The following is a 22668-nucleotide window of genomic DNA, read 5'->3' as shown; positions in this document are numbered from 1 at the left end:
ATAAATGGGCGCGAATAGGGGAATGAGGGCGTCGCTTAGATAGAATCTCGGTTGGCCAGTGGCAATACAAAACGCCCACAGGTTTCGTCCTGATTCGCCATGGTTGAAGTAATCACGGAATCGGATGGTCTGGCGTAGTTCAGAGATCATCAACATCGGTGCTGATAGACAGAGATGGTCGCCATGTCCGAGTCGGCGCGTATAAGGGCGCCCGATTGTAACGGAGTATGCTTGACGTTGCGTCGCGGACGCCTTCCGACATACAAAGACCGGACAACTCATGACCCGCTCGACGTCTTTCAAGACACTATGAGAAGCAACGGAACGACGAGGCCCCGAAACGTGCGTATCGCAGCGATTGTCTTGCGGAGGATGGTCACGATGGCCACGTACAAGATCCACGATTATCACAAGTTGGAGTGCAGCCGCCAAGAGGTGGGCTCGAAGCTACCCAAGACGGAGATATGAATCCAGTGGCTCCGTTGCTACTGTGCGCCACCAACGTCGGTCGTTTGAAATGGCTGAGAGGCGCCCTCGAAAACATCCGGCGTAGCCGAAAGCGCTGAAGTGTGAACGAGGGAACATACTTAGCACACACTTGACCATTCAATGGATCGGAACCTAGAGACCCACATGCGACTCCTGCGTCTCGCACTGCGCACACGCGCTAGGCTGTGCGATATGATTAAGATGACCCGTTGCTCGTCCAATAATACGCGGCGCTATCGATAACTGGCCAGTGCCATGAGGGCGAAGACATCACTTTGCGAGAGGAGAGGAGACAGGATGGCCCAACATTGAGCGAGAACTCTTTCGTTACGCCACCGTCTTGGATTGAGAGAGCCTGGGGCAGAGATCGTGTAGGGGACGAACTATAGCCAAAGCTTGATAGAAACCGGCGTGGACCACATGACCAAGACACGGGAGGAAGAGCAGATGATCCGTGGAGTCCTAGAGTCAGACCGGCAGCATATAAGGTTGAACAGCAGGATACGGCGTGCAGAAACTGCGCGGATAGGAACGGTAAGCGAGAAAATACCGACGTATTGGGATTTTGCCCCATGCTTGTTAGGAACGTGTCGCGCGAGTAGTTATGACTGCCAGCAGCGAAGTACCTTTAATTATAATGCAAGTGTCAACGAGTGTTTCTCTCCTTTCCGATGACGGTGACGGAGTTGCGCACATGCTGTGGTCAGGGCTGGAAAGAAAACGCCAAGCAAGCATATTCCCTCGTAAGTGTAGTCACGTGGTCATTGAAGTTCATTGAGTCAGGTGATGTCATTGACTGCTTCACGGGCGCTTGTGGCTCAGCGGCTCGTGTGTCTTCGCCTTCTTCGGTCGAGTTCAGCTCTGGCTTGGCGCTCGTGGGCACGGCTTCAGGCAGTGATCGCCAATTGTCCTCCTTTCTCTATACGCCATCATGGCGACGACAAGCTCTACTGCACAGTCGGATGTGCTGGGCGCCATCTTCAAGTCGTTACGCGACAAGAGTCCGGAAGTTCGATTACAAGCAGCCATCGAGCTACAACATTATGTGCGTGTCTTTGGCTCGTGCAGTTTGGTTTTGCTGATGTCCTGCAGGTTTCTACGACTGTTGCAGAACTTCCATCTGATGTTGCCTCCAAACTCTGGGACGATGACATCAACAAGCGCCTCTTCGAATTAGTCCACAGTCAGATCAACGCGGAAAAGCTTGGTGGAATCACCGCGATTGGTGCGTATTATTCGCGCTACTGTGGCCACTGCTGCTGACTGAACAATAAATTGTCTCAGACCAGCTGCTTTCTGTGGACACCGAAGAGACGCTCGAGTCAAAGCGGAATCTCTTCCGATTCTATAACTATGCGCGGTCGCTGGTACCCGATCCAGACATCAACATCATGCTCGCCGCCTCGAAAACGCTAGGTCACATCGCTCAGCTTGGTGGTGCCGCCTTCGGCGATCGGTTTATGGACTTCGAAGTCCAGTCTGCCATCGGTCTCTTGTCTGGCGCCGAAACGAACAGATATGCCGGTGTGCTGATCCTCAAGGAGCTCGCCAAACACAGCCCGAACTACTTCCATCCGCACATCGGACTGGTTTTCGAGAAGATCCTTGTGCCACTCAGAGACGCGCGGGTTATTGTTCGCGAGGGCGCCGCCGAGCTTCTGGCAGCCTGCCTGGAGATCGTCTCTCAACGGGAGAGGAACCAACCAAGCCTCTATCTTCAGCGAATTCTTGCTGATGCGCAGAATGGCCTCAAGATGACGCCGCCCGAGATCATACACGGCTCGTTGCTCACTCTGAGGGAGCTGCTCCTACATGGGGGTATGGTGAGTCGCTTTGCCCTCGCCAATCTCGTTGACTATATATGCAACTTTCCACAACTTTCCACCCAGTTCATGAAGGATCACTACGTCGACACCGCGGAACGCATCATGACATTCAAAAATCACCGTGACATAGTTGTGCGCAAGATGGTCATTACCCTCATCCCAACGCTCGCTGCCTATGACGCGCAAACCTTCGTGGAACGCCATCTTCACCACGCTGTGGCGCACCTGCTTGCGCAGCTGGAGAAACCTCAAGAGCGGAACTTCGGTTAGTATACGTTTGTAGCATAAACGCGCCCTTTTCAAAATCGTGCTAGGTTTCATTGCCATTGGCCACGTGGCCACCGCTGTTGGTAGTGACATGAAACTGTTTCTTGAACCGATAATGGCGCAAATCAAGAGTGGCCTGCTCTTGAGAGGGTAACCAATTATGGCCCCCTCAATTTCTTAATCATACTCATGAGGCTGGTTCCACAGGAAGAAGAACGCGCCCGCGGAGGAACCCATGTTCCAGTGCATCGGCATGCTTGCAGCCGCAGTGGGGCCCAATCTGACGAAACTACTACATGACCAACTTGATCTCATGTTTGCTTGTGGGCTGAGCGAGCCGTTGAGGCAAGCTCTGGTCGCCATAGCCAGGCATATACAGCCTCTGCTCAAGACAATACAAGGTTCGCCCAACACTGTCTCAGTTCCGCCGTATTGTGGCCTTAAATATATTTAGAGCGCCTGCTGGACATGCTGTCCCTAATTCTCAGTGGCCAACCTTACAAACCACTGGGGGCACCATCATCCTTTGTCCGGGGAGAAATCTCGTCTTTGGTCAAGGAATACAATATTGGACAAGTAGGTTTCTCGCCGTCGGGGTTGTGCTCTATCTATACTCATCGTGATTCCAGGGACCCGACGGGTCCAAAAGCCCCGAACTTATCACCTTGGCCTTGGAAACACTTGGCACATTTGACTTCAGCGGTGAGTCGCTAGAAACTCGGTAGAACCGATTTGACTGACTTTCCACAGGTTACGTTCTTAACGAAGTTGTGCGAACGTGTGCTCTGCCGTATCTGGATGACGACCATGCCGAAGTACGGCGCGCTGCCGCCCTCACCTGCTGCCATTGCTTTGTGAGGGATCCGATATGTTATCAGTCGAGCAACCATGCCATTGAAGTCATAACCGACGTTCTCGATAAATTGTTGACCGTGGGTATCGCGGATCCTGGTATGCACCCTCGTTCTATGCTTCTACGTATGGTCAGCTCACCGCTATCTTGACTCTAGATCCCGGTATCAGGCAAACTGTCTTATCGAACCTCCACGAACGCTTCGACAAGCACCTTGCTCAAGCCGAGAATGTTCGATCGCTGTTCATCGCCCTCAATGACGAGGTCTTCGAGAACAGACTCACTGCCGTGAGCCTCATAGGCCGACTCGCCATGCACAACCCCGCCTACGTCATGCCGTCTCTACGGAAAACGTTAATTCAACTTCTGACTGAGTTAGAATACTCAACCGTACTGTGAGTGAATCGTACAACCTGTTTCCGTGATACAGCACGCTCACACGGGGTGTTCAGACGCGGACGAGAAGAGTGCACTCTCCTGCTGACACGTCTCGTTGGGGCTACTAAACGGTTGATCAAGCCCTACGCTGTGCCCATGCTTCGCGTTTTACTTCAGAAAGCTGACGATCAAAATTCTGTCGTCGCGGCCAATGTATTGATGTGCCTCGGCGAGCTGGCAGCTGCTGGCGGAGAAGATGTCGTTCCACAGATACCAGACCTCATGCAGGTGATCATGACCCGCTTGGCGGACTCTGCACTGCAGAAACGGGACGCGGCTTTGATTTCTCTCGGACAAGTGTGCTCTAGCACCGGTTATGTTATCGCGCCGCTTCTTGATTATCCGCAATTGCTGCAACTTCTCGGGCGTATCATGAAAACCGAGTCGAACCAGCTGATGCGTCGGGAGGTCATTCGGGTGCTCGGTATCCTCGGTGCTTTGGATCCCTACAAACGGAAGGTAGGTAGTGCATTAGCCGCATGTTACGTGTACTGAACCTACTCCAGCACAAGTCAATTGACGATGGCAACGAAAGCGGCAATAATGACAACTCGGCGACTCTGACTCCCGCCTTCATGTCGACCTCTTCAGATGATTACTACCAGACTGTAGTGATTCGATCGCTCCTGGGGGTTCTCAGAGATTCCTCCCTCAGTGCGCAGCACCATACAGTCATCGAGGCTATAATGGCTATCTTCAAGACGCAAGGTCTGAAATGCGTTACGTTCTTACCCGAAGTCAGTCAACAATCTCGTAACAAATCAAATTCTCTGATTTCTCCCCCGTTAGATCATTCCGGCATTTGCGATGGTGGCGCGCAATTCTAATGCGCGTTTGCAAGAGTTTCATCTTCAGCAGCTTGCGATCTTGATTGACATCATCAAGCAACACGTCCGTGTCTACATGCCTGACATTGTCGCGCTCATCACGGAATTGTGGGAGAACTCTGCCTTGCATCTGCCGATTGTCTCGCTCGTCGAGTCCCTCGGTAGGGCACTGGACGCTGAATTCAAGCCGTTCCTGCCGACCATTTTGCCGCTCGCGCTGAAGGTGTTCGATGGCGGGCCTCTGAACGACAAACGTATGAACACCCAGATCAAAATTTTTGACGCCATCCTCACTTTCGGCTCCAACGTGGAGGAATATCTGCACCTCGTGATACCCACCATCGTGAAGACCTGCGAGCGGGAGGGAGCAAGCATAGCTTTACGCAAGCGCGCCGTTCAGACGATCGATGGCTTATCCAGGAAGGTGAACTTTTCCGACCATGCCTCCCGTATCGTACATCCACTTGTTCGAGTTCTTCGGACTGCAAACAACGAGCTGCGTATGGCCGTGATGGACACGCTTTGCTCGCTTCTCATCCAGTTAGGCTCCGATTTCGCGATCTTCGTGCCGACGATCAATAAGGTACGTTTTGGACTCCTCGGGACTTGATGCCCTTGCTCACAGTTTATGCAGACGATGGTCAATTATCGAGTCAACTACATCAAGTACGAGAATCTTGTGTCGAAGCTTCTGAACGGCGAACGCCTTCCTCAGGAAGCTCCAGGCATTGAACTTCTGTGAGAAACATGTTGGAACGCACTGAATTCACTGATCGATTGCAGCTTCAGCGATAGCTCTAAGACAGAGTTCACTGCACCTGCTGAACCCAGCAAGATGACCGTGAACCAACAGCACTTGAAGCAGGCGTGGGATGTCTCCCAGGTTGCAACGCGTGAGGATTGGAACGATTGGATGCACCGTCTCGCCGTCGAGTTCATGAAGGAATCTCCTTCTCACGCCCTTCGTGCGTGTATGACGCTAGTTGATGCCCACCCTCCTCTCGCCAAAGAACTCTTCAATGCTGCATTCATCTCGTGCTGGGGCGAGCTGTATGACCAATATCAGGCAAGCATTCGGCGATGTTGCTCGCATCATCATTAACGACCGCCTGCAGGAGGACCTTGTCCGCGCCATTGAGCTTGCGATGGGAGCGCCCGAAGCGCCCTCGGAGCTTGTGCATCGTTTGCTCAATTTAGCAGAGTTCATGGAGCATGAAGAGAAACCCTTGCCCATTGAACATCGCACGCTCGGAGAGCATGCGATGAAGTATCATGCGTACGCGAAGGCTCTGCACTATAAAGAGCTCGAGTTCTTCTCTGAAACGTCCCCCAACATCATCGAGGCATTGATTGGGATTAATCAGAAGTTGCAACAGCATGATGCGGCATGGGGCACACTCATCACGGCCAAAGAGACTTACGACGTTAGCAAGCATGAGGAGTGGTACGAGAGGTTGGGTCGCTGGCAGGAGGCACTCGAGGCTTACGACCGCAAGGGAGAAGAAGATCCTGACAACCGGGAAGTGCCGGCGGGTAAGATGAGGTGTCTTCACGCCCTAGGGGAATGGGATGCACTCGCCAGCCAGGTCGAAGAACACTGGGAAGCTGCGAATCCTGACGAACGCCGAGATATGGCGCCCATGGCTGCCGCCGCTGCGTGGTGCCTGAATGAGTGGGAGGATATGGACAAGTACATTAGTTCGATGAGAGTTGATTCTCCAGATCGATCGTTCTATCGTGCAATCTTGGCCGTCCATCAGAACCAATTCCCGAAGGCGATCACCCACATTGCGAAGGCGAGAGACCTCCTGGACCCCGAACTCACGACTCTCGTCAACGAGAGCTATGGCCGCTCGTACAAGTAAGGCACAATCCACGTCATTAGTTGCTTGCTCATTTCGCCGTCTGTAGTATCATGGTTCGCGCTCAAATGTTGTCAGAACTGGAGGAGATCATTGCGTACAAACAATATGCTGATCAACCCGAGCGTCAAAAGACCATGAAGACGACATGGATGAAGAGGTAGGGATGACGCAGTTACGGCTTACATTGACTGACGTCTTTTTTCCAGACTACAGGGTTGTCAGCCTCAGGTAGAAGTGTGGCAGCGTGTTCTACAAGTCAGGAGTTTGGTCCTTAGTCCAGAAGACGACCCTGTTGTGTGGATCAAGTTTGCCAACCTCTGTCGTAAATCCGATCGCATGGCTTTGGCCGAGAAGGCCATCAACTCCCTATTATATCGTGGAGCGGTAAGTCCATGAGACCATGCTGCGCCGAAGCTTAGTCTGATGTACATTATGATAGCCCCCGGATCAGATACCACAGCTCCGATACACGAAGGCCCCACCAAACGTGATATACGCCCATCTCAAATTTTCATGGGCCACGGGTCAAAATCGCGAAAGCCATCTTGAGTACCTTCGGCAGTTCGCAGACAGCCTTACGAGGGAATTGCAACCGCGGCCGAACGAGCGCGCCTCGTCGTTGTCAAAGGAGAAGTCAGAAGAATTCTCGAAATTGGTGGCTAGATGTTACTATAAGATCGGCGAATGGCAAACGGTGCTTGGAGAGGACTGGGGCTCGGTACGTCACACGCACCTATATCGACTGCTGTCGAAGTTCATCGTCCATCTCCAGAGAAACACCAAGGATATCCTTCATTCGTACCTGCTTGCCACCCGGTACGACCCGAAGTGGTATAAAGCCTGGCATACTTGGGCGCTTGCCAATTTCGAGGTAATCGGCCACCTTGAGAACCGCAGCGAGATTAAGACGAGCGATGTCTCTGGTACTTCGCTCGCAGCCCATATAGTGCAGTCCATCCGAGGCGAGTCCTTGACTAGTGTGGGTCGATCGAGGTACTCATGCGAGCGATTAGGATTTTTCCGCTCCATCTCGCTACGCAATGAGAATGCGCTTCAAGACACCCTTCGTCTCTTGACCTTGTGGTTCAAGTTCGGCGTACACGATGACGTCAGCCATGCGATGAGCGAAGGCTTTGCGACGGTAGAGGTCGACACGTGGTTAGAAGTGATTCCGCAGGTATGTGATTGTTCGTCTCGCATGCACGTTGGGTTTAACTCTAGTGGGTCCAGATCATTGCGCGTATCCAGACTCCGAGCACCAATATTCGGAGGATTATAACCAACCTGCTGGTGGAAGTTGGAAAGCATCATCCACAAGCCTTGGTTTACCCTTTGACCGTTGCCTCGAAATCCTCAAGCGCTGCTCGCAGAGATGCCGCCCTCGGGATCATGGAACGTATGAGAGAACACAGTGCGACCATAGTGGAACAGGTGAGGTGATTCCCTATATGAAAAGTCTTGAATTGACACTCGCTGCAGGCATTGCTCGTTAGCCAGGAGTTAATCCGAGTGGCGATCCTTTGGCATGAACTATGGTTCGAAGGTCTCGAAGAAGCATCTCGGTTGTATTTCACTGAGAAGAACCCTGATGCCATGATTGCCTGTCTCGAACCGCTGCATGATCTGTTGGAAGCCGTGAGCGATTCGTGTGATTATCACCAGCACCTGGCTAATTCGTCTTCCTAGGGGCCAACGACTGCAAGGGAAACATCTTTCGCGCAGGTATTCGGCCGGGACTTGCATGAAGCTCGCGAAGCTTGTCGCCGATACCGTGTATATGGGGAAACCAGTGAGCTTGAAAGGGCTTGGGATACCTACTATGGGGTAAGGCTATCCTTTCAAGTCGCGTTCTGTTCCTAATGGGGCTTTGGCTTTGTCAGGTGTTTAAGAAGATTGAGAAGCAACTACCTCAACTGACGACGCTGGACTTACAATACGTGTCTCCCGAACTACTCAAGGCTCGGAATTTGGACCTCGCCGTACCGGGTAAGTCCCAGCTGATATATTCCAAGATACTTCGCGTTTATGACTTGTGAAGGCACTTACCAAAGCGGGCGCCCTATCGTCAAGATTACCAGTTTTGCATCCAAGCTGACGGTGATCTCGTCCAAGCAGCGACCACGCCGCTTGCGCCTCAGAGGCAGCGATGGGCGAGACTATCAATATCTCCTCAAAGGTGACTGGAATCGCTCGTGCCCGTAGCTGTATGTTCGCTAAACGTACGCACCTAGGTCACGAGGATCTTCGGCAAGACGAGCGCGTGATGCAACTGTTCAGTCTCGTCAACGGACTCCTTGCTGTAGATACGGACAGCTTCAAACGACGACTCCATATCCAACGATACCCCGTTATTCCTCTGGCTCCCAATGCTGGTCTGATCGGTTGGGTGCCGGACAGTGACACGTTGCACGTGCTTGTGCGAGACTACCGCGACTCTCGCAAGGTGCTACTCAACATCGAGTATCGACTCATGCTCCAGGCGCGTCTTTCTTCTCCGATGCACGCCTGACCTGGTTCTCAACTGATGTCCAGATGGCGCCGGACTATGAGAACTTGATCTTGTTACAGAAGGTGGAAGTATTCGAATACGCTCTGGAGAACACCACAGGACAGGATCTCTACCGAGTGCTTTGGCTCAAGTCGAACAACTCGGAGCACTGGCTGGAGCGACGAGCGACGTACACACGATCCCTTGCGGTCAACAGCATGGTCGGCCACATCCTGGGCTTGGGCGACAGGCATCCGAGCAACTTGCTTCTGGAGCGCTCCACCGGGAAGGTGGTCCACATCGACTTTGGCGACTGCTTCGAGGTCGCGATGCACCGAGAGAAATTTCCCGAGAAGATTCCGTTCCGGTTGACGAGAATGCTGACTCATGCTATGGAGGTCTGCACCTTGTTCGTATCATCCAGTGGAGCAGTGCTCATGATTGTTACAGGTCAGCGGTATAGAGGGTAGCTTCAGGAATACATGCGAGATCTCCATGAAGGTTCTCCGCGACAACAAGGAGTCCCTCATGGCTGTCTTAGAGGCCTTTGTGTACGATCCCTTGATCAACTGGAGATTGATGCAGCATGACGTGGACGCTCGCCGTCACGACGGTAGGCATTGAGCGGTTCTTGTGGTAATTAACATGCTAATGGAGAATACAGATCCGGACGCCACTCGAAACGCGGAGCTTAAAGCCGCTGCCTTCCCTCAAGGACCAACGAGGAAACTTAAGGCCAACGAGAATGAGATTTTCAACGGTACGTGTTCTTCACATCCTTGTAGAGCGAAATCCAACCGGATCACACACAGAAAACGTCGGAGAAGGTGTTAAACAGGAAGTGCGAAATGAACGCGCTCTATTCGTGTACAACCGCGTACAACAGAAGCTGACAGGTACAAGCTCCTGAACCTGGACTGTTTTCTTATTCACTAAAACATGGCCATAGGTCGAGATTTCGATCCGGAAGTCGCGCTCGACGTCCCCGCACAAGTGGATAAGTTGATACTGCAGGCGACCTCGCTTGAGAACTTGTGCCAATGTTTCTCTGGATGGCAAGCATCAATGTAGCTCGCGTACGAGTATTCCCACTGACTGATATTCTGTTTCTGTCCACAGGTGTGCGTTCTGGTGAACTCAGTCGGTGTCTGGTCCCCGTACTCTCCGTGTGCTGTTCTTGTAACTTATTATTACGCATGTCAGCCATCTGCTTTCCCATGTATCATAGACAGAATATTATCGGATTAGTCACGCTCGTTCCGACTTCACGAAGCTGTCAAGAGCCACAGTACAACAATAATATATACGACGGAAGCACCCTTGAAAATGTGGAGGTATCACGACTGAAACTTGCGAAGCGTGAGCATCTCGTCGATCATAGCTTGAAGACGATCCTCAGGTACCTTGACCAGACTACAGAGGAGGTCAGCTCCTGAGACGATACGACATCGGAAAACAGGCTGAAATCCTTGAGGAGGGTCCGGGTGGCAAATCGCACCTCGGGATCAAACTTCTGGCTTCATCCACGTCTGCCGGGCAGAGATTAGCCAGCTGGGCGATCTCAAACTGAGATAGGCCGGCGTCACGGCTTGCAAGCACGCTTTCTCGCGCATTTGAGCACAGGCGCTACGAATGTGGAGAGGCCACGGACGAACCTTCGAACGCTCGACGCCGAGTCGGCAGATGTGTACCGAGAGAATGTACGGACGTATTCCAGCGTCTTGTTGTATACCCTTGATACCAATCCCAGGTTCAGAACTGTAGCCTATCGAGATGGTCGGCGAAGGACTGACGCATTGTCAGTGTTGTCTCGGTCCTTGTGTTCCAACAGGTATTTGACTTCGGAGATGAGCAGGCAACCGGCGGACGCAAACTCAGAGCCGAGTTTGAGTGCCGCTGCGTCCTCCTCCTCCTGCTGGGCTCTGTGCCGAGGCATATTGATACAAGAACAGCCTGAGCTTAGCCAGAGAACTTGGCTTCGAGCAAGGAGGGGTAGACACGTGATCTCCGCTGCCTCATATCGAGGACTCCGGTTCGACCGGTACTTACTTGGCGAAAGCTGGCTTCTTCACTATGCCTCAAATCATTGAGAACACCGGCAGGTCAGTATGGTTTCCCGCAACGTAGGCATAGCCTCACGGTCTATCTGTACTTGAAGCACGGCACGGGACTTCTGCATGCTCGAGCGAAACTGTTTGGCTCACATCAAACTGGCGCTTCTGCTTTCTTTGACGTCCTATTCGGTGCTACTTCGCGCTCGACTCGCTATCAAGGGAGAGGACGAGCCAGGAACCGGCCTCACGAATGCAGGCCTACCCATAGCTACGTTGCAATTCTTGGCAGCCATGGGTGCTATCGCCGCCGGACTTTTCGAGTACCATCAAGGATACAAGGATATGCGGCACATGCGCGCTTTCTTAGTATCTAAGAAGTCAGCGAAAGAATTGCTCATAGCACGAGTCGGCTCTTCTTAACCATGCTTCTCTAGACCACATTTTGCCATAATCACGGTCGTCACGGCGATCATTATGACTACATGTGTAATCTTGTTGGCGGACGAAAACGACCTATGACAGATGCTGCCATGCCCATGCATTAGGGGTCAGGTTTTGGTCTATCAGATGTGGTGCGTTGTTTTCTACATTTCGCTCACTTGCGCTCATTTTGTGTCCAGGTGCAAGAGGTCTAGGCGCATGCTTCGACATTCACACACTTTTCGACGACGATGGCCGTCGTTCGACCACGGCTGGCTCGAATCCAGAGGCAATCTAGGCTGCGATATCTACATCGAGCCTAGCTGCATGCCGTCACGCAGTGCTTCTCGACGACGTGCATCGATAGACTCTCTAGACGCATTCTCTGCACGATCTCAGGCGCACTGTGAGATGCTGGATTCAAGGGAGGCGGGATGTGAGGCAGGAATCAGTGTTGATGGGATATTGCAAACCCCCACTCAACCGAGGCGGCTGGCTCAGAAACTCTTGCAACGACAGCAGAGCGCACTAAAGCAACCTGCCAACTGACGATCCGGCACAGACAATTGGCCAAGCCCATCCAGGGGAAGTGTATGCACGAGGCTGAAGAGAAGTCTTGCATGCAACATCGCGTAATATAAAACTGTTTGTGGCTGCCATTATACTGTTACTTTAACACAACAAGACAACAAGGGACTACACAACTAGACTGCCGATATCACTACACCTACCAGGGACGTATTTTAAGGCATTTCCCGACGGGTGTCATCACGTACAACTACTGACACTATCATACCGTTCCCGGTCTCGTCGAGTCGTCTAGACTGAGGCGCTGCATCTGTTCAGCGGTGGCATTGCCGTCAGCAATCCCAGACCTCTCATCCGCCGGCACTTTCTCCGTGGCAACCTTCGGGTTGGCGTGCGACGGCTCAGGTCCCTTCGCGAACGGCCGCTCGGGGACTCTGTCCTGGTACTCCTCGGGTGTCGGAGACGTGCGACCGGACGCGCCGCCGTTCGCCGATGGCGCGGGGTACTGAACGAGAGCGTTGCCGTTGCTGCCAGAGGTCTGATTGTTGGGTGTGAGGATCGACTTGTTGGCAGGCGGCTTGCCCCAAGCGCCGGCAGCGGGAGGTGCTTTGGGCGTCGATGAGGCTACCGAGAGGGGAGGGAAATCTGTGGCTTGTAAAGGCGGGCCATGTGTAGTGCCGGCAGAGGCTGTCCTGGACCGGCTGTTGCTGTGAAGGGTCGGCTGCGGTTTTAGGTTGATGGCCCAGTCCGGACGCGCGGGAAGGGGGTGCTTGGAAGACGTGGAAGTAGACGTGTAGGTCCGTCGAGAAGACGACGAAGTGGTTGAGGACGACTATCACACACGAGCATGAGCGTCTACGTTCTAGGAAAGGAAAAAGGTCGAGAAGTTAAACACTCACCACTGTAGATGATGCTTCATCGGAGGGTGTGCGGTTGCCGTTGCTGACGCTACCGACACTGGAGGTAGCAGACGTTCGCCGCATCGAAGAGCTCAGCCGCGGGCCGACCGTTTCGCCACCCATACTGCCTCCCGAACCGTAAGCGTACATCGAGTTCGGAGGTCCGTAGCTCCACGTGGGCCGCACGGACGGCGCTACACGCTTTGCGCCGCCGCTCACACTGCTGCTTCGAGACGAAGCCCGGCTGTGTTGTGAGGACATGCTGCCATTGCTCGGTGCACGCCCGTTCATATGCGGCGGGGGCGGCGGAGCCATTTCTTGCGAGTACACGGCCTGGCCGTGCATTTGAGGCGGCAGTGCAGGTGGCGCAGGCTGCCCTGGAACGTAGGACATCGACTGCGAGTAGTATCCCGGCGCGGGGTAGGGTCCATATGGCGCGGGGGGCATAGCGGGCCATGGAGTTCCATACTGTGGATTCCGTGGCATTGGGGGTGGGCTGCCATGTGGAGCGGCAGGCTGCATGTTTGGTGTCTGCGGGGGAGGAGCAGAACCCGGCGTCAACGCGCCTTGCTGAGCAGGTGCCCATGCGTAAGCGCCTGGGTACGGTACTTGGTGGGGATGCCCGTAGATCTCTGGCGTTGCATGACCGGATGTTGGCTCGGATTGCGAGTGAGGGTGTGGAGGCGGAGGAGGGTAGGGGTAAGCATAGTATGGATATGCAGGATAAAAACCTGCAGGAGGAGCAACTTGTCCGGGGGGAGGGTAGGCGTAGAAAATGTAACCGGGAGGTGGAACGTCCCCTTGATCGTAAGATGTGGATGCTACGCCCGAAGTCGGCTCGTATATGGATGCGTATGTGAAGGAGGGTGATGGGGCTCTGGAGTTGCGTGTGCTCCCGCCTGTTCTATAGTTTGATCTGCGAGAACGTGAAGATCCAGCTGAAGTGCTACCCGGAGCACCCTTTTTATCGCGTGATACTGGGCCCGACCACTCGCTCTCGGTGGGCGCTGTGCTCGCGGTGTCGTCCAAATCGCTCCTGCCTCCGCCCTCGCTGGTGGATGCAGAACCGGAGACGAGGCTGAATGTGGATGAGCTAGCGCTCATATCTTTGTCTTTGTCCTTATCCTGGAAATCCATGAATATACGCGTCCGCGCCTCGTTATAGGCGGCTTCCCGCTCGGCGATCGTGAGATGCTTCCGCCCACTGGTGGCATTACTGCGGCCACCGACGCTGCCGCTTTCCGAAGGTTCAGCGTCCGAGAGGTCGGCATCTTCGCCGGCCACAGAGCTCGTGTGTGAACGCGATTTGGTTTTTCCACGCTCCTTAGAGGAGCGCCGCATGATTTTGAACGCGGGCAGAGACTGTGACTCCGCGGGCACCAGTTCACTGAGTCGACGAATTGGACTAGAGACGCGTGTTAGAGTGAGATCATCGTATGTGTCCGATTGTGACACTGACATGCGGCTTTCGATTGTCTTCACAATTGCGAGGTTCTTCGTGACAGGGTCGGCTTCAGGTGTGCATTTGTAGTACGCAGCACATCGATGAACCAGGAGTCGCTGGTATGATGTCGATGCTTGCACCTCCACTCGTTGCCTGAGGAAACACGTCTAAGCACGGAAGACCAACACACCAATGAGTGGCTCGTGCTTACTGTTGTTCCTTGATCAACCCTTCCATGATTTGGCCGACCTTGAGGACGAACAGTCTGTCCTTGCTTTTCAGCGCCTCCAAAATCTGAGGATCCACATCCGTGCTAGCGTCTTTGCCAAGGTCGGACAACGGCCCGTCTGACGTCGACTCCGTGCTCGGCGGAGGAGAGTGCGATATCTGAGCGCCATCCACGACTAGCGTCGTAAGCGGGGTAGGTAGAGTGGTATCCATGATAGGCAGGCCGGTTTGGATGAGGGTTGGCACGGTTGCGTTGTTGGACGTGTGCATGGGTAACAAAGGTGTGCGCGATGGCGATGGCGATGACAAGCGAGCTTTCGACGTGAAGATGGTGTGCGATGCGAGCAGCGCGGGTGCCTCTGCGTTATAGAACACGAACGGTCAGCCAGTGATCGTAGCAGGAAACGGGAAGAAGAAACAGAAACAGAAACGAGTAACACGGTCCAGTGCGCGACACTGCAGTAGGCCCATACGTACCGACAGACATTGACCAACGCAAACAAGAACAATACTAGCTGAGGCGGTCGACGTCGAGGAAGAAGACGGCCAACGCTGAGCTCAAGCGGTGGGTTGGTGCATAGGTCTGAGGGGAAAGCCCGCAGGACGGTGGCGGCTGCGAGGAAATCGCGGCACGCTCTATTGCAAATCGGGCGGGCGCCTATTCCCCAGTTCCCCGGGTCACTGCAAACAGCACAGCAGGCGACTACATTCTCTATTCTCTGGTTCTAATGTCAGGCTCATTATAGCCACACAGCGTAACATAGCATCAATGTGTCTATCGGGGTTAATGTCCACTCGGACTGGAACTCGACGGACGAACGACCCCGTAGATATTATAGCTCAAGCTGTGGAACACGAGCATTACATCAGAAATGATGTTCGATCACGCGTATCGCTTACGTACCAGAACACAAAGATAAAGGCGCCATAGCATGCAAGCGCAAGAGCGGCGCGGTTGAGCGCTTTACTCGCCGATGCGTCATGTCGCGTCAGCTGGACAATCGACGACGACGACGGGCTTTAGTTCGGTGTGCGGTGAGCGATTCGGATACTGGTATGACGAACCTGCCAGTAGAAGAGACCTGGGAGGATGAAAGATATAGTTGTGGATCCTGTGGACCCAACGAAGGACAGAACTGCCAAGTTTGTTAGCCTTTTGATTGTACGCTCTAAGCGGAGATCTGGCTTACCCATTCTCAAGTCATCCACGTGGTAAGCGATCGTAAAACCGCTAGCGATGATGCCCGCTGTAAGCAGCGTGTGCTTCAATGCACTCATATCTGCCGGAGCATGATCCTCGTCCTCAAGTTCCTCGTCGTTTGCAAGCTCATGCGGTGTCTTATGGCTCTGTCCGGCGTGGAATACCTTATCCAAGCAGTTCCGGCATGGGTGCACCTGCAAGGGATACGACACCAAGACAAGGACGACAATGGCCAGTTGGCCGACCGCAACGAATAAAGACGTCGACGGGTACATTGCGATGATGTTTGGTCCCACCTGGGAAAGAGACGGATGAGCAACGATCAAGAGGCCCACGTTGATCACGCGTACCGTAGAGCCAAAGGTTAGATAACCGAGAATGGCAATCACCAGATATACGCCAGTGGCAGATCCACTGTGAGATACAATCAGAAGACGAGAAGCGTAGAACGACCTGAACTCACATAGAAGTGCCGATGATAGTGTTCATTCGATTCTGCGTATTCTCCGTGACTTCATTGAACAAAGGAAACAGCTGCACAACCTTAGTTTGGCAAACGACCTCACGAGAGTGCCACATACATTCTGTGCGCAAGTAAACGCGAACACCTGGACAGGAAATGTCGACAGGAAGTCGGGCGTGAAATGCACAAGATGCACTTCGCCCCTTGGAGGCATGTCATCGAAAGGCTTGATGAACACATAGACCACGATAGCGAGGAGGTAAACTACATAACGGTACGTCAGAAGGTACTCCATGGGGATAGCCAGTACAATGACCCACCCACGGCAAATATTCCGACGTAGCTTGCGTGTCTCAGGCTATCCAACCTACGCAAGAATCCGAGGGGGACAAGAATCGCCATGAACAACGTGATCCATACCCGTCCGGACAGTGCCCAGGACGGGGGCTCGTTGGAAGAGAGGTCGTGATACAACGCTTCCACAACGCTGGGCATGAGACCCTTGATGATGATGAGATAGCTGCATGGCTGAGGCATCAATCAACATCTTAAGTGCCCGATAAAGGGTGCGGACCTGATGGAGACACCGAAACACTTGATTGCGATGGCTGCATCGAAGAATACAGCAGCCTTCGGGAAGGTAAGCTGTGCAACTGCGAAGAAGGACGAGGTCCTGTGAGGGGTGTGGGTCGCAGCCAGCGAGAGCAGATACAGCCCGAATGCAGCTACACTTCCGGAGAACACGCAGGTGAAGATTCCCGGTATGATTCCAGAGGATGCCATTGCCTAACGTGCTCATTGAGTAGCATCCAAGGCCGGCTGGCGGATAAGAACATACCATGGGGAATGTCAGCATACCTGCATTACATTAAGACGGTTTTGAGTCCATTGCGGAAAGGAGAGCTCACCGCTGCCAATGATGGTATTCGACAGGTTGCCTATGCAACTGACCAAAGATGCATGTCCCCCCGTGAACTTCTGCTTTGGCCGTCCGTTCGATGCATCCGCGCCTAAGAGCGCACTAGCTTCGGTATCGGCTTCGGCATGGTGGACCTCGCGTGCATCTTCTGCCGCAACGCCATATGTTTGCACCATCTCGTAGGAGTCGCTTTCGCTCTCGCAAGCTGAAGTAGGTTGTTGGGGGACTGGCGAGTAATGTGTCGACCCTCTCGGCCTAGAAATGATATCGCTGCCGAGGGGCAGAATATTGCGCGAGAATACGGTGCGCAGCCAGGCCAGCTTGCATGTGGCAAGTGATAAACTTGGAAAGAGGCGGTGCCGAGTCTGCCGACTTCACATGCGGGGTACGCGCGGGTGCGCACGCGGCATGTCGACTCAACGGATAGCATGATTTGCTTAGCATAACTAGCATGACGACGTCGTGGGTCGGGACAGAGCGATGCATTGGTATATACAGTGGAGGATTAGACTGAACGTGATGCAGGATAAAGATGTGATGAACAAGCAAGCAAGCGGCTGCGGAGATCAGTCGTGGGTCAGACGCTCGAGCGTCTCACTCCATTGCACTACCTTGGGGTGAGCCTTAACCTACGCAGTGATGTTAGAGCCAGTTGCGAAAATCTTTGAGGAATCTCACCTTTCTCGGGTCGAAATTCAAAACTTGCAACCCTTCCAAGGATGTGCAACGCGAGAGGGCAACATAAGCCTGTCCTGTAGACGTGAAAGCCTTCAGCACTAAGGTTAATCGTGATAAGATAAACACACACCTTTCTCGAAGATCTTCCCGAGGTCGACTTTCACGCGTTCCAGGGTTTGACCTTGACTCTTGTGGATGCTCATGGCCCAAGCAGGGATCAAGGGCAGCTGCGCTCTGCTCAACTGGATTTCGCCATTGGGAAGTTCCACCTTCCATGTTTCTGGTTGAATCATCACCGCCCTCCGTCCGCCATGCGGCATGATGAATTCCACCAGTGGCCAGACAAGACCGGAAACGCCTGCCGACTTGGTCGCAGTATCCTTCTTGGGCTCTTTGCCTTTGCTGGCAGGTGGAAGTGTGACCTCATCCTCCCCTTCCTGCTTCTGGCTCGGATCCACGAACTTGATGACTCTCCCTGTTGAACCGTTGACAAGGGTTTCGTCCAGATTTCGGATCAACATGACCTGCGTATCTACTCGAATGACCAGCTTCTGAGGAGCCATGAAGTTGGCGAGCATCTTCTCTCGTTGATTCGGGTCCTGTAGTGTCCCCCCATCGGTTGCCACGTACGTGTGTGCTTCGGTCTGGAGACGATTCATGCGCACACCGTTGGAACGGTCGACCTCCTCACGGCGAGGGAAGCTGAGGCGGGGCAAGTCTCAGTTGCGTGATACACGAAGATTACGGAAGCGCACATACAGCTCAGTTGGCTCAATGCCATCGTCATAGCGTACCTCTCGTGAAAGGCTCTTGAATTTGGCGATGGAGGCGTCTGAGAGTTTACCAAATCGCATTTCATTCAGCATGTTGATGAGTTCTGGACCGGAATCAATTCTCTGTAAGTGTATGGACATCCTGCTGCGGCTTACCTTCATCTCGCTGCCTGAACACCTTGGTGAGGTTAAATGTGCGCTTGATGGCTTTGCTCCATTGCTTCGCCTCGAAGGCAAATTTCGTTTCGCCGTGTTTCGTTACAGGCGGAAGCTGGAAGAAGTCTCCGGTGACGACCAGCTAATGATCGATTGGCAACAGACCTGGCGCAGTTGAAGAAAACGTACTTGTATGCCACCGAACGGCGCGGTAGGATTTTTCCGCAGAATGCCACCGATTTGTGATAATTTATCGAAGAGATCGGCTTCGACCATTGATACTAACAAGGTTATTAGAGCCATTCCCGAAGACGCAGCATTGAATCACACACCCTCATCAATAATCAGCACCTTCACCCTAGCCCAACGCGTGCTAGCCTTCTTATTCTTCATGATCTTCCGCGCAAGTTCATCGGCACTTCCCATACCAAGACCAATGCCAGCGAAGTTGTGTATCGTAACACCACCGATATTGCATGCCGCCATACCTGAAAGGTAGATCGCGGCTCAATCCCATGCCTCAAAGGTAGCATCGGGATTGCACTCACCCGTGGAAGCTGTGACTGCAACAGCGTCTGGGGTTTTTACGTAATTTCTACGAAGGGTCTTGATAATCTCGCGAAGCAACACGGACTTGCCGGTTCCTATGCGTGTTCTGTCAGGACGACCAAGGGTGTGTATGTATGCGCTCCAAAGCGCGCATACGCGAGGGAGTGTCAGAACAATCAACGTGACGACTCACCAGCACTACCAGTGTAGAATACACTGAGGCCGCTTTCGACGAGCTTTAGAATCTGGGTTTGCTCTTGGCTGAGGAAGACTTTGGAAGGCTTTCCACTGGATCCGGAAAGGTTATGAATCACTTGTAATTGGGGTGCGCTCGCGCTAGAACTGCTCTGAGAGACGGTAGAGGACGAGGGGACGTTGGAGGAGGGCCCGTTGCGGGTCGTAAAGACTGGCCGACGCTGGCTATCGGACGCGGGTGCATTCCAGGAATCAGGAAGTTGCCTCTTCTTGCTTGGTGGAGGGGATGTCAGATCGATCACGCCTGAGTCGCGCTTTTGGCCGCTGGTCGAGCGATTCTGTGAAGAGGACGAGGTCGCGCTCGGAGGAACTTGCGAAGAAGCCGTGTTTCTCAACGCGTCTTGAATATGCTTCAAACGTCTAGCACGGCGCTCATCGGCCAATCGCTTCTTCTCATCCATCGGCGTGTCCCTGCGCCGCGTTCGTCAAGGTATTCAACGATCATGAGCGCGGAGTATCCTTCAACGTACGATGAGGTCGCGGAGGATGATGTCTGTGGAGGAGTCGGAGACCATGGAATGGGATTGCTGTCCTGACTCGAGACGGCGGAATTGCTCGACCAATCGCGCTTCACGGTGCGCAAGCCCGACATCGGCTCCGGCATACTATTCTTTCTGGTCGACCCGGGCTTAAGTCAGGAGTAAGATGTCCTTGGTATCGTTTCGTAGCCTGTAGCACCAGTGTACGAGCAGTGTCAGACCAGCGCTAGGAAGAAGAGGTGATAAAGGCGCCCGGCTCGTCCAATGGTCCACCTCGTGTTTGTTGCACGTGAAGTTGGTCAGCTGACCGTGTTTTGCTATGTACATTTCTTGTACACATCAAGTTTATACAGGGGATGCATACATATACCTTCAAAGATAGCCATCAGAACAATGGCCTGGTGATCTAGTAGTATGATTCCTTCTTAGGGTGTGGGGACTTGGACCGCGTCGGCATGCGTGATATTGAGTGCGTCGGCATGCGCGGCGTCACGGCCGCACCCAAACGGGGTCACGTGTGCGCAATGTCGCAAACGCGTCGCGAATGTGTCGCGTCGACACGTCCAGTGAGCATCAATATGTACCAGCCATAATACCGACTGCAAACCGAACGGCGCACCCGTTAGAGTCCTGTCCTCCGATTACTCCTCCCTTTATACAAGCAGACATGCCCGAGGGTGGACGGTGGAGTCCCTGAAAGCCCGAGGTTGCCTCCGTCTCGCATCCGCACCTTCTGACTCCTGATCTAGCCGATGATGTTCACTTCGATTACATTCAGTTGACTCAGACAGAACTGCTGTTCGGAAATTTTCGTTCAGGCATTTCGAAAATACAGAGACATTCGAAGTCGTGACGACGGTGTGTCGACCGGCAGTTAAGCACATTCGGATGGCGGTGGAGGGCGGTGTCGAGTTGGCGGGCCTGAGATGGTATTGGGCCCGGCAGCGGTCGCGATCGGTGATCTGCATGTCACTGGTAGTGCCTGCAGCTGGGCGATTCCGGCTCTTTGCTTCCGCGTCGTGTACATGACGATGATATAAAACACCGTTTATGAACATAAGGAAAGTAGGGCACGTTTGGGATTATGCTTTCAAGCATTCAGGTTTCTGTGCGGCGCAACGGGGGGGGGGGGGGGGGGGGACCCGACATGTTGCTCACACGAAAGAGTGGGCCTAGCGGGAGATTGAACCCGGGACCTCCTCCATATATGACTGAAATCCCTAAGAAGGAATCATACCACTAGACCACCAGGCCTCAGGCGTGGGAGACGTGGAAGTTCATTCTAGTAATCAATGTACGTGATAGCAGGCCGGAGCATAGTAAAAATCATCCTGAACGCACCCTCCCCTCCCTCCTCCTTCCGTTATTGCCCGGAGATCTATGCAGTGTCTTCCATTCATACTTACTTTAAGTTGAGAAGCACGATGCCTACTTCTTCATCCAGGGTCCACCTTCAATGTGGACGGTTCGGGTGAATGCCTCACACATGTGCTCATTCTCCCGAGGCATGCTGACCTCCCTCCTCCTCTACGCGTCCGATGAAATTACTAAGTATCGGTAAGGCCAGCATGATGACGTGAACGAAAGCTGTCTGAGGGGCCGGGACTGGGGTCGGATGGCCCGTGCGGGGTGAGGACGTTCGGCCCAGAACGTTCGGTGAGAGACGTCCGTCGGAACTGCGCTGGCGGAGGCGAGTGTACTATATGAGATCATCACTTCGGCCACATCGTCGAATCGGCCACCCTGCTATATCTCACGTTCCACGGCACAGTTCGACTTCATTCTTTGACTGTCCCAATATACTGTGTTTTAAGTTGTTTTGAGAGCATAATATAGCGAGTTACACTGCTCAAAGTTGAGGTAGACAATGTCGGTCGAGTCACGCTGTGTGATGTGGTGCCGACAATGCCGGATGACAGCCGGCCGGAGTTCAAACACTGAACGCGTCGCAACGCGTCAGGCAACGCGACGACAGACAAGTATTCACTCATTTTCATGTTAGTATTGCTCTGCCAATGGGTGCAGATCGAACCCAGAAACGCAGCGGAGCACACACTATCCGAATTGGACGACAGCATCAAAGTACGACAGACTCGCTGTTCGAGAGCAAGCTCAACCGGTTTGCAGGCCTTTTCAAGTCTTCCCGACGCTCTGCGCAAAGAGCCTGCCCCGATTCCACATCGCATCTGACATCTCTCGACCCAACATCTGATGAAGCCTCGCATGATTGCCCGGGGAGTTCTGATTCAAACATGCTTGTTGACGACCTTGACTCTTAATCACCACGATACTCATTCAGACTATGTTCTTACTCACGGCTAGCTGTAAATTGTTGCTGTTACTGTAGCTTACATCCTTCATAATAGAACGTGAGCTTCAGACATCGTACGAAAAATCGTCTGTTGAGGACGAGTCGGCCACCCCGAGCGGAGTACCAAAGTTTCTGATGGGACATCAGCGCGGAGATGTGACGTGTCAGTGACTGGCCGATTCGACCATCTGGCCGAAGAGACCATCTCATATAGTATTGCGGGCAGCTGGCCCGGACCTTCCGACCGGAGCATCTGCG

At 53.4% G+C, this 22668-nt stretch overlaps 4 protein-coding genes and 1 non-coding gene across 5 annotated transcripts; 2 read left to right on the top strand and 3 right to left on the bottom strand.

The window, feature by feature from the left end:
- Window positions 1-1420: 1420 nt before the first annotated feature.
- Window positions 1421-11041, top strand: PUNSTDRAFT_143087 (FAT-domain-containing protein; the record flags this gene model as incomplete). Its single annotated transcript, XM_007382769.1, has 36 exons — window positions 1421-1534; window positions 1582-1714; window positions 1774-2312; window positions 2379-2580; window positions 2630-2732; window positions 2790-2983; window positions 3037-3158; window positions 3212-3284; window positions 3333-3533; window positions 3593-3830; window positions 3888-4332; window positions 4380-4610; window positions 4663-5283; window positions 5335-5438; window positions 5484-5766; window positions 5816-6561; window positions 6612-6722; window positions 6772-6949; window positions 7005-7283; window positions 7338-7527; window positions 7579-7742; window positions 7796-7996; window positions 8045-8200; window positions 8252-8389; window positions 8446-8551; window positions 8604-8741; window positions 8797-9044; window positions 9098-9451; window positions 9504-9666; window positions 9718-9813; window positions 9866-9949; window positions 10003-10108; window positions 10173-10402; window positions 10457-10653; window positions 10709-10786; window positions 10847-11041. The coding sequence occupies 33 exons, from the start codon at window positions 1421-1423 to the stop codon at window positions 10186-10188; spliced, it is 7077 nt and encodes a 2358-aa protein (XP_007382831.1). The 3' UTR covers window positions 10189-10402; window positions 10457-10653; window positions 10709-10786; window positions 10847-11041.
- An 85-nt stretch (window positions 11042-11126) lies between these two features.
- Window positions 11127-11626, top strand: PUNSTDRAFT_66748 (uncharacterized protein; the record flags this gene model as incomplete). The annotated part of the gene is made up of 3 exons (XM_007382768.1): window positions 11127-11155; window positions 11212-11484; window positions 11542-11626. The coding sequence occupies 3 exons, from the start codon at window positions 11127-11129 to the stop codon at window positions 11624-11626; spliced, it is 387 nt and encodes a 128-aa protein (XP_007382830.1).
- A 170-nt stretch (window positions 11627-11796) lies between these two features.
- On the bottom strand, window positions 11797-15203 carry PUNSTDRAFT_85985 (uncharacterized protein). Its single transcript, XM_007382767.1, has 5 exons — window positions 15104-15203; window positions 14610-14985; window positions 14414-14551; window positions 12955-14359; window positions 11797-12887 (listed from the first exon to the last, which is right to left on the bottom strand). The coding sequence occupies exons 1-5, from the start codon at window positions 15111-15113 to the stop codon at window positions 12318-12320; spliced, it is 2499 nt and encodes an 832-aa protein (XP_007382829.1). The 5' UTR covers window positions 15114-15203; the 3' UTR covers window positions 11797-12317.
- A 124-nt stretch (window positions 15204-15327) lies between these two features.
- PUNSTDRAFT_101436 (uncharacterized protein) lies at window positions 15328-17517 on the bottom strand. Its single transcript, XM_007382766.1, has 11 exons — window positions 17199-17517; window positions 17129-17148; window positions 16865-17076; window positions 16611-16810; window positions 16409-16554; window positions 16291-16361; window positions 16178-16241; window positions 15817-16123; window positions 15692-15762; window positions 15531-15619; window positions 15328-15471 (listed from the first exon to the last, which is right to left on the bottom strand). The coding sequence occupies exons 1-11, from the start codon at window positions 17383-17385 to the stop codon at window positions 15411-15413; spliced, it is 1428 nt and encodes a 475-aa protein (XP_007382828.1). The 5' UTR covers window positions 17386-17517; the 3' UTR covers window positions 15328-15410.
- Window positions 17518-21267: 3750 nt separating this feature from the next.
- Window positions 21268-21353, bottom strand: PUNSTDRAFT_t48. Its single transcript has one exon. It is a non-coding gene; the product is annotated as a tRNA-Pro (tRNA).
- Between the last annotated feature and the right edge of the window lie 1315 nt (window positions 21354-22668).

The sequence above is a fragment of the Punctularia strigosozonata genome, assembly GCF_000264995.1.
Source record: "Punctularia strigosozonata HHB-11173 SS5 unplaced genomic scaffold PUNSTscaffold_5, whole genome shotgun sequence".
Lineage (NCBI taxonomy): Eukaryota > Fungi > Basidiomycota > Agaricomycetes > Corticiales > Punctulariaceae > Punctularia > Punctularia strigosozonata.
This window is presented reverse-complemented; position numbering and strand designations above follow the sequence as displayed.

Bases quoted from the DNA above. Each gene is read 5' to 3' on its own strand.
- PUNSTDRAFT_85985 (XM_007382767.1), bottom strand. The intron at 14,360-14,413 runs GTCAGTGTCACA...ACGCGTCTCTAG, and splicing joins AAGACAATCGAAAGCCGCAT to TCCAATTCGTCGACTCAGTG. The intron at 12,888-12,954 runs GTGAGTGTTTAA...CGTGTGTGATAG, and splicing joins ATGAAGCATCATCTACAGTG to TCGTCCTCAACCACTTCGTC.
- PUNSTDRAFT_101436 (XM_007382766.1), bottom strand. From the start codon at position 17,385: ATGGTGCAAACATATGGCGTTGCGGCAGAAGATGCACGCGAGGTCCAC. The intron at 17,077-17,128 runs GTATGTTCTTAT...TGAGCACGTTAG, and splicing joins GTATGCTGACATTCCCCATG to GCAATGGCATCCTCTGGAAT. The intron at 16,555-16,610 runs GTGGGTCATTGT...ACCGTTATGTAG, and splicing joins CGTCGGAATATTTGCCGTGG to TTTACCTCCTCGCTATCGTG.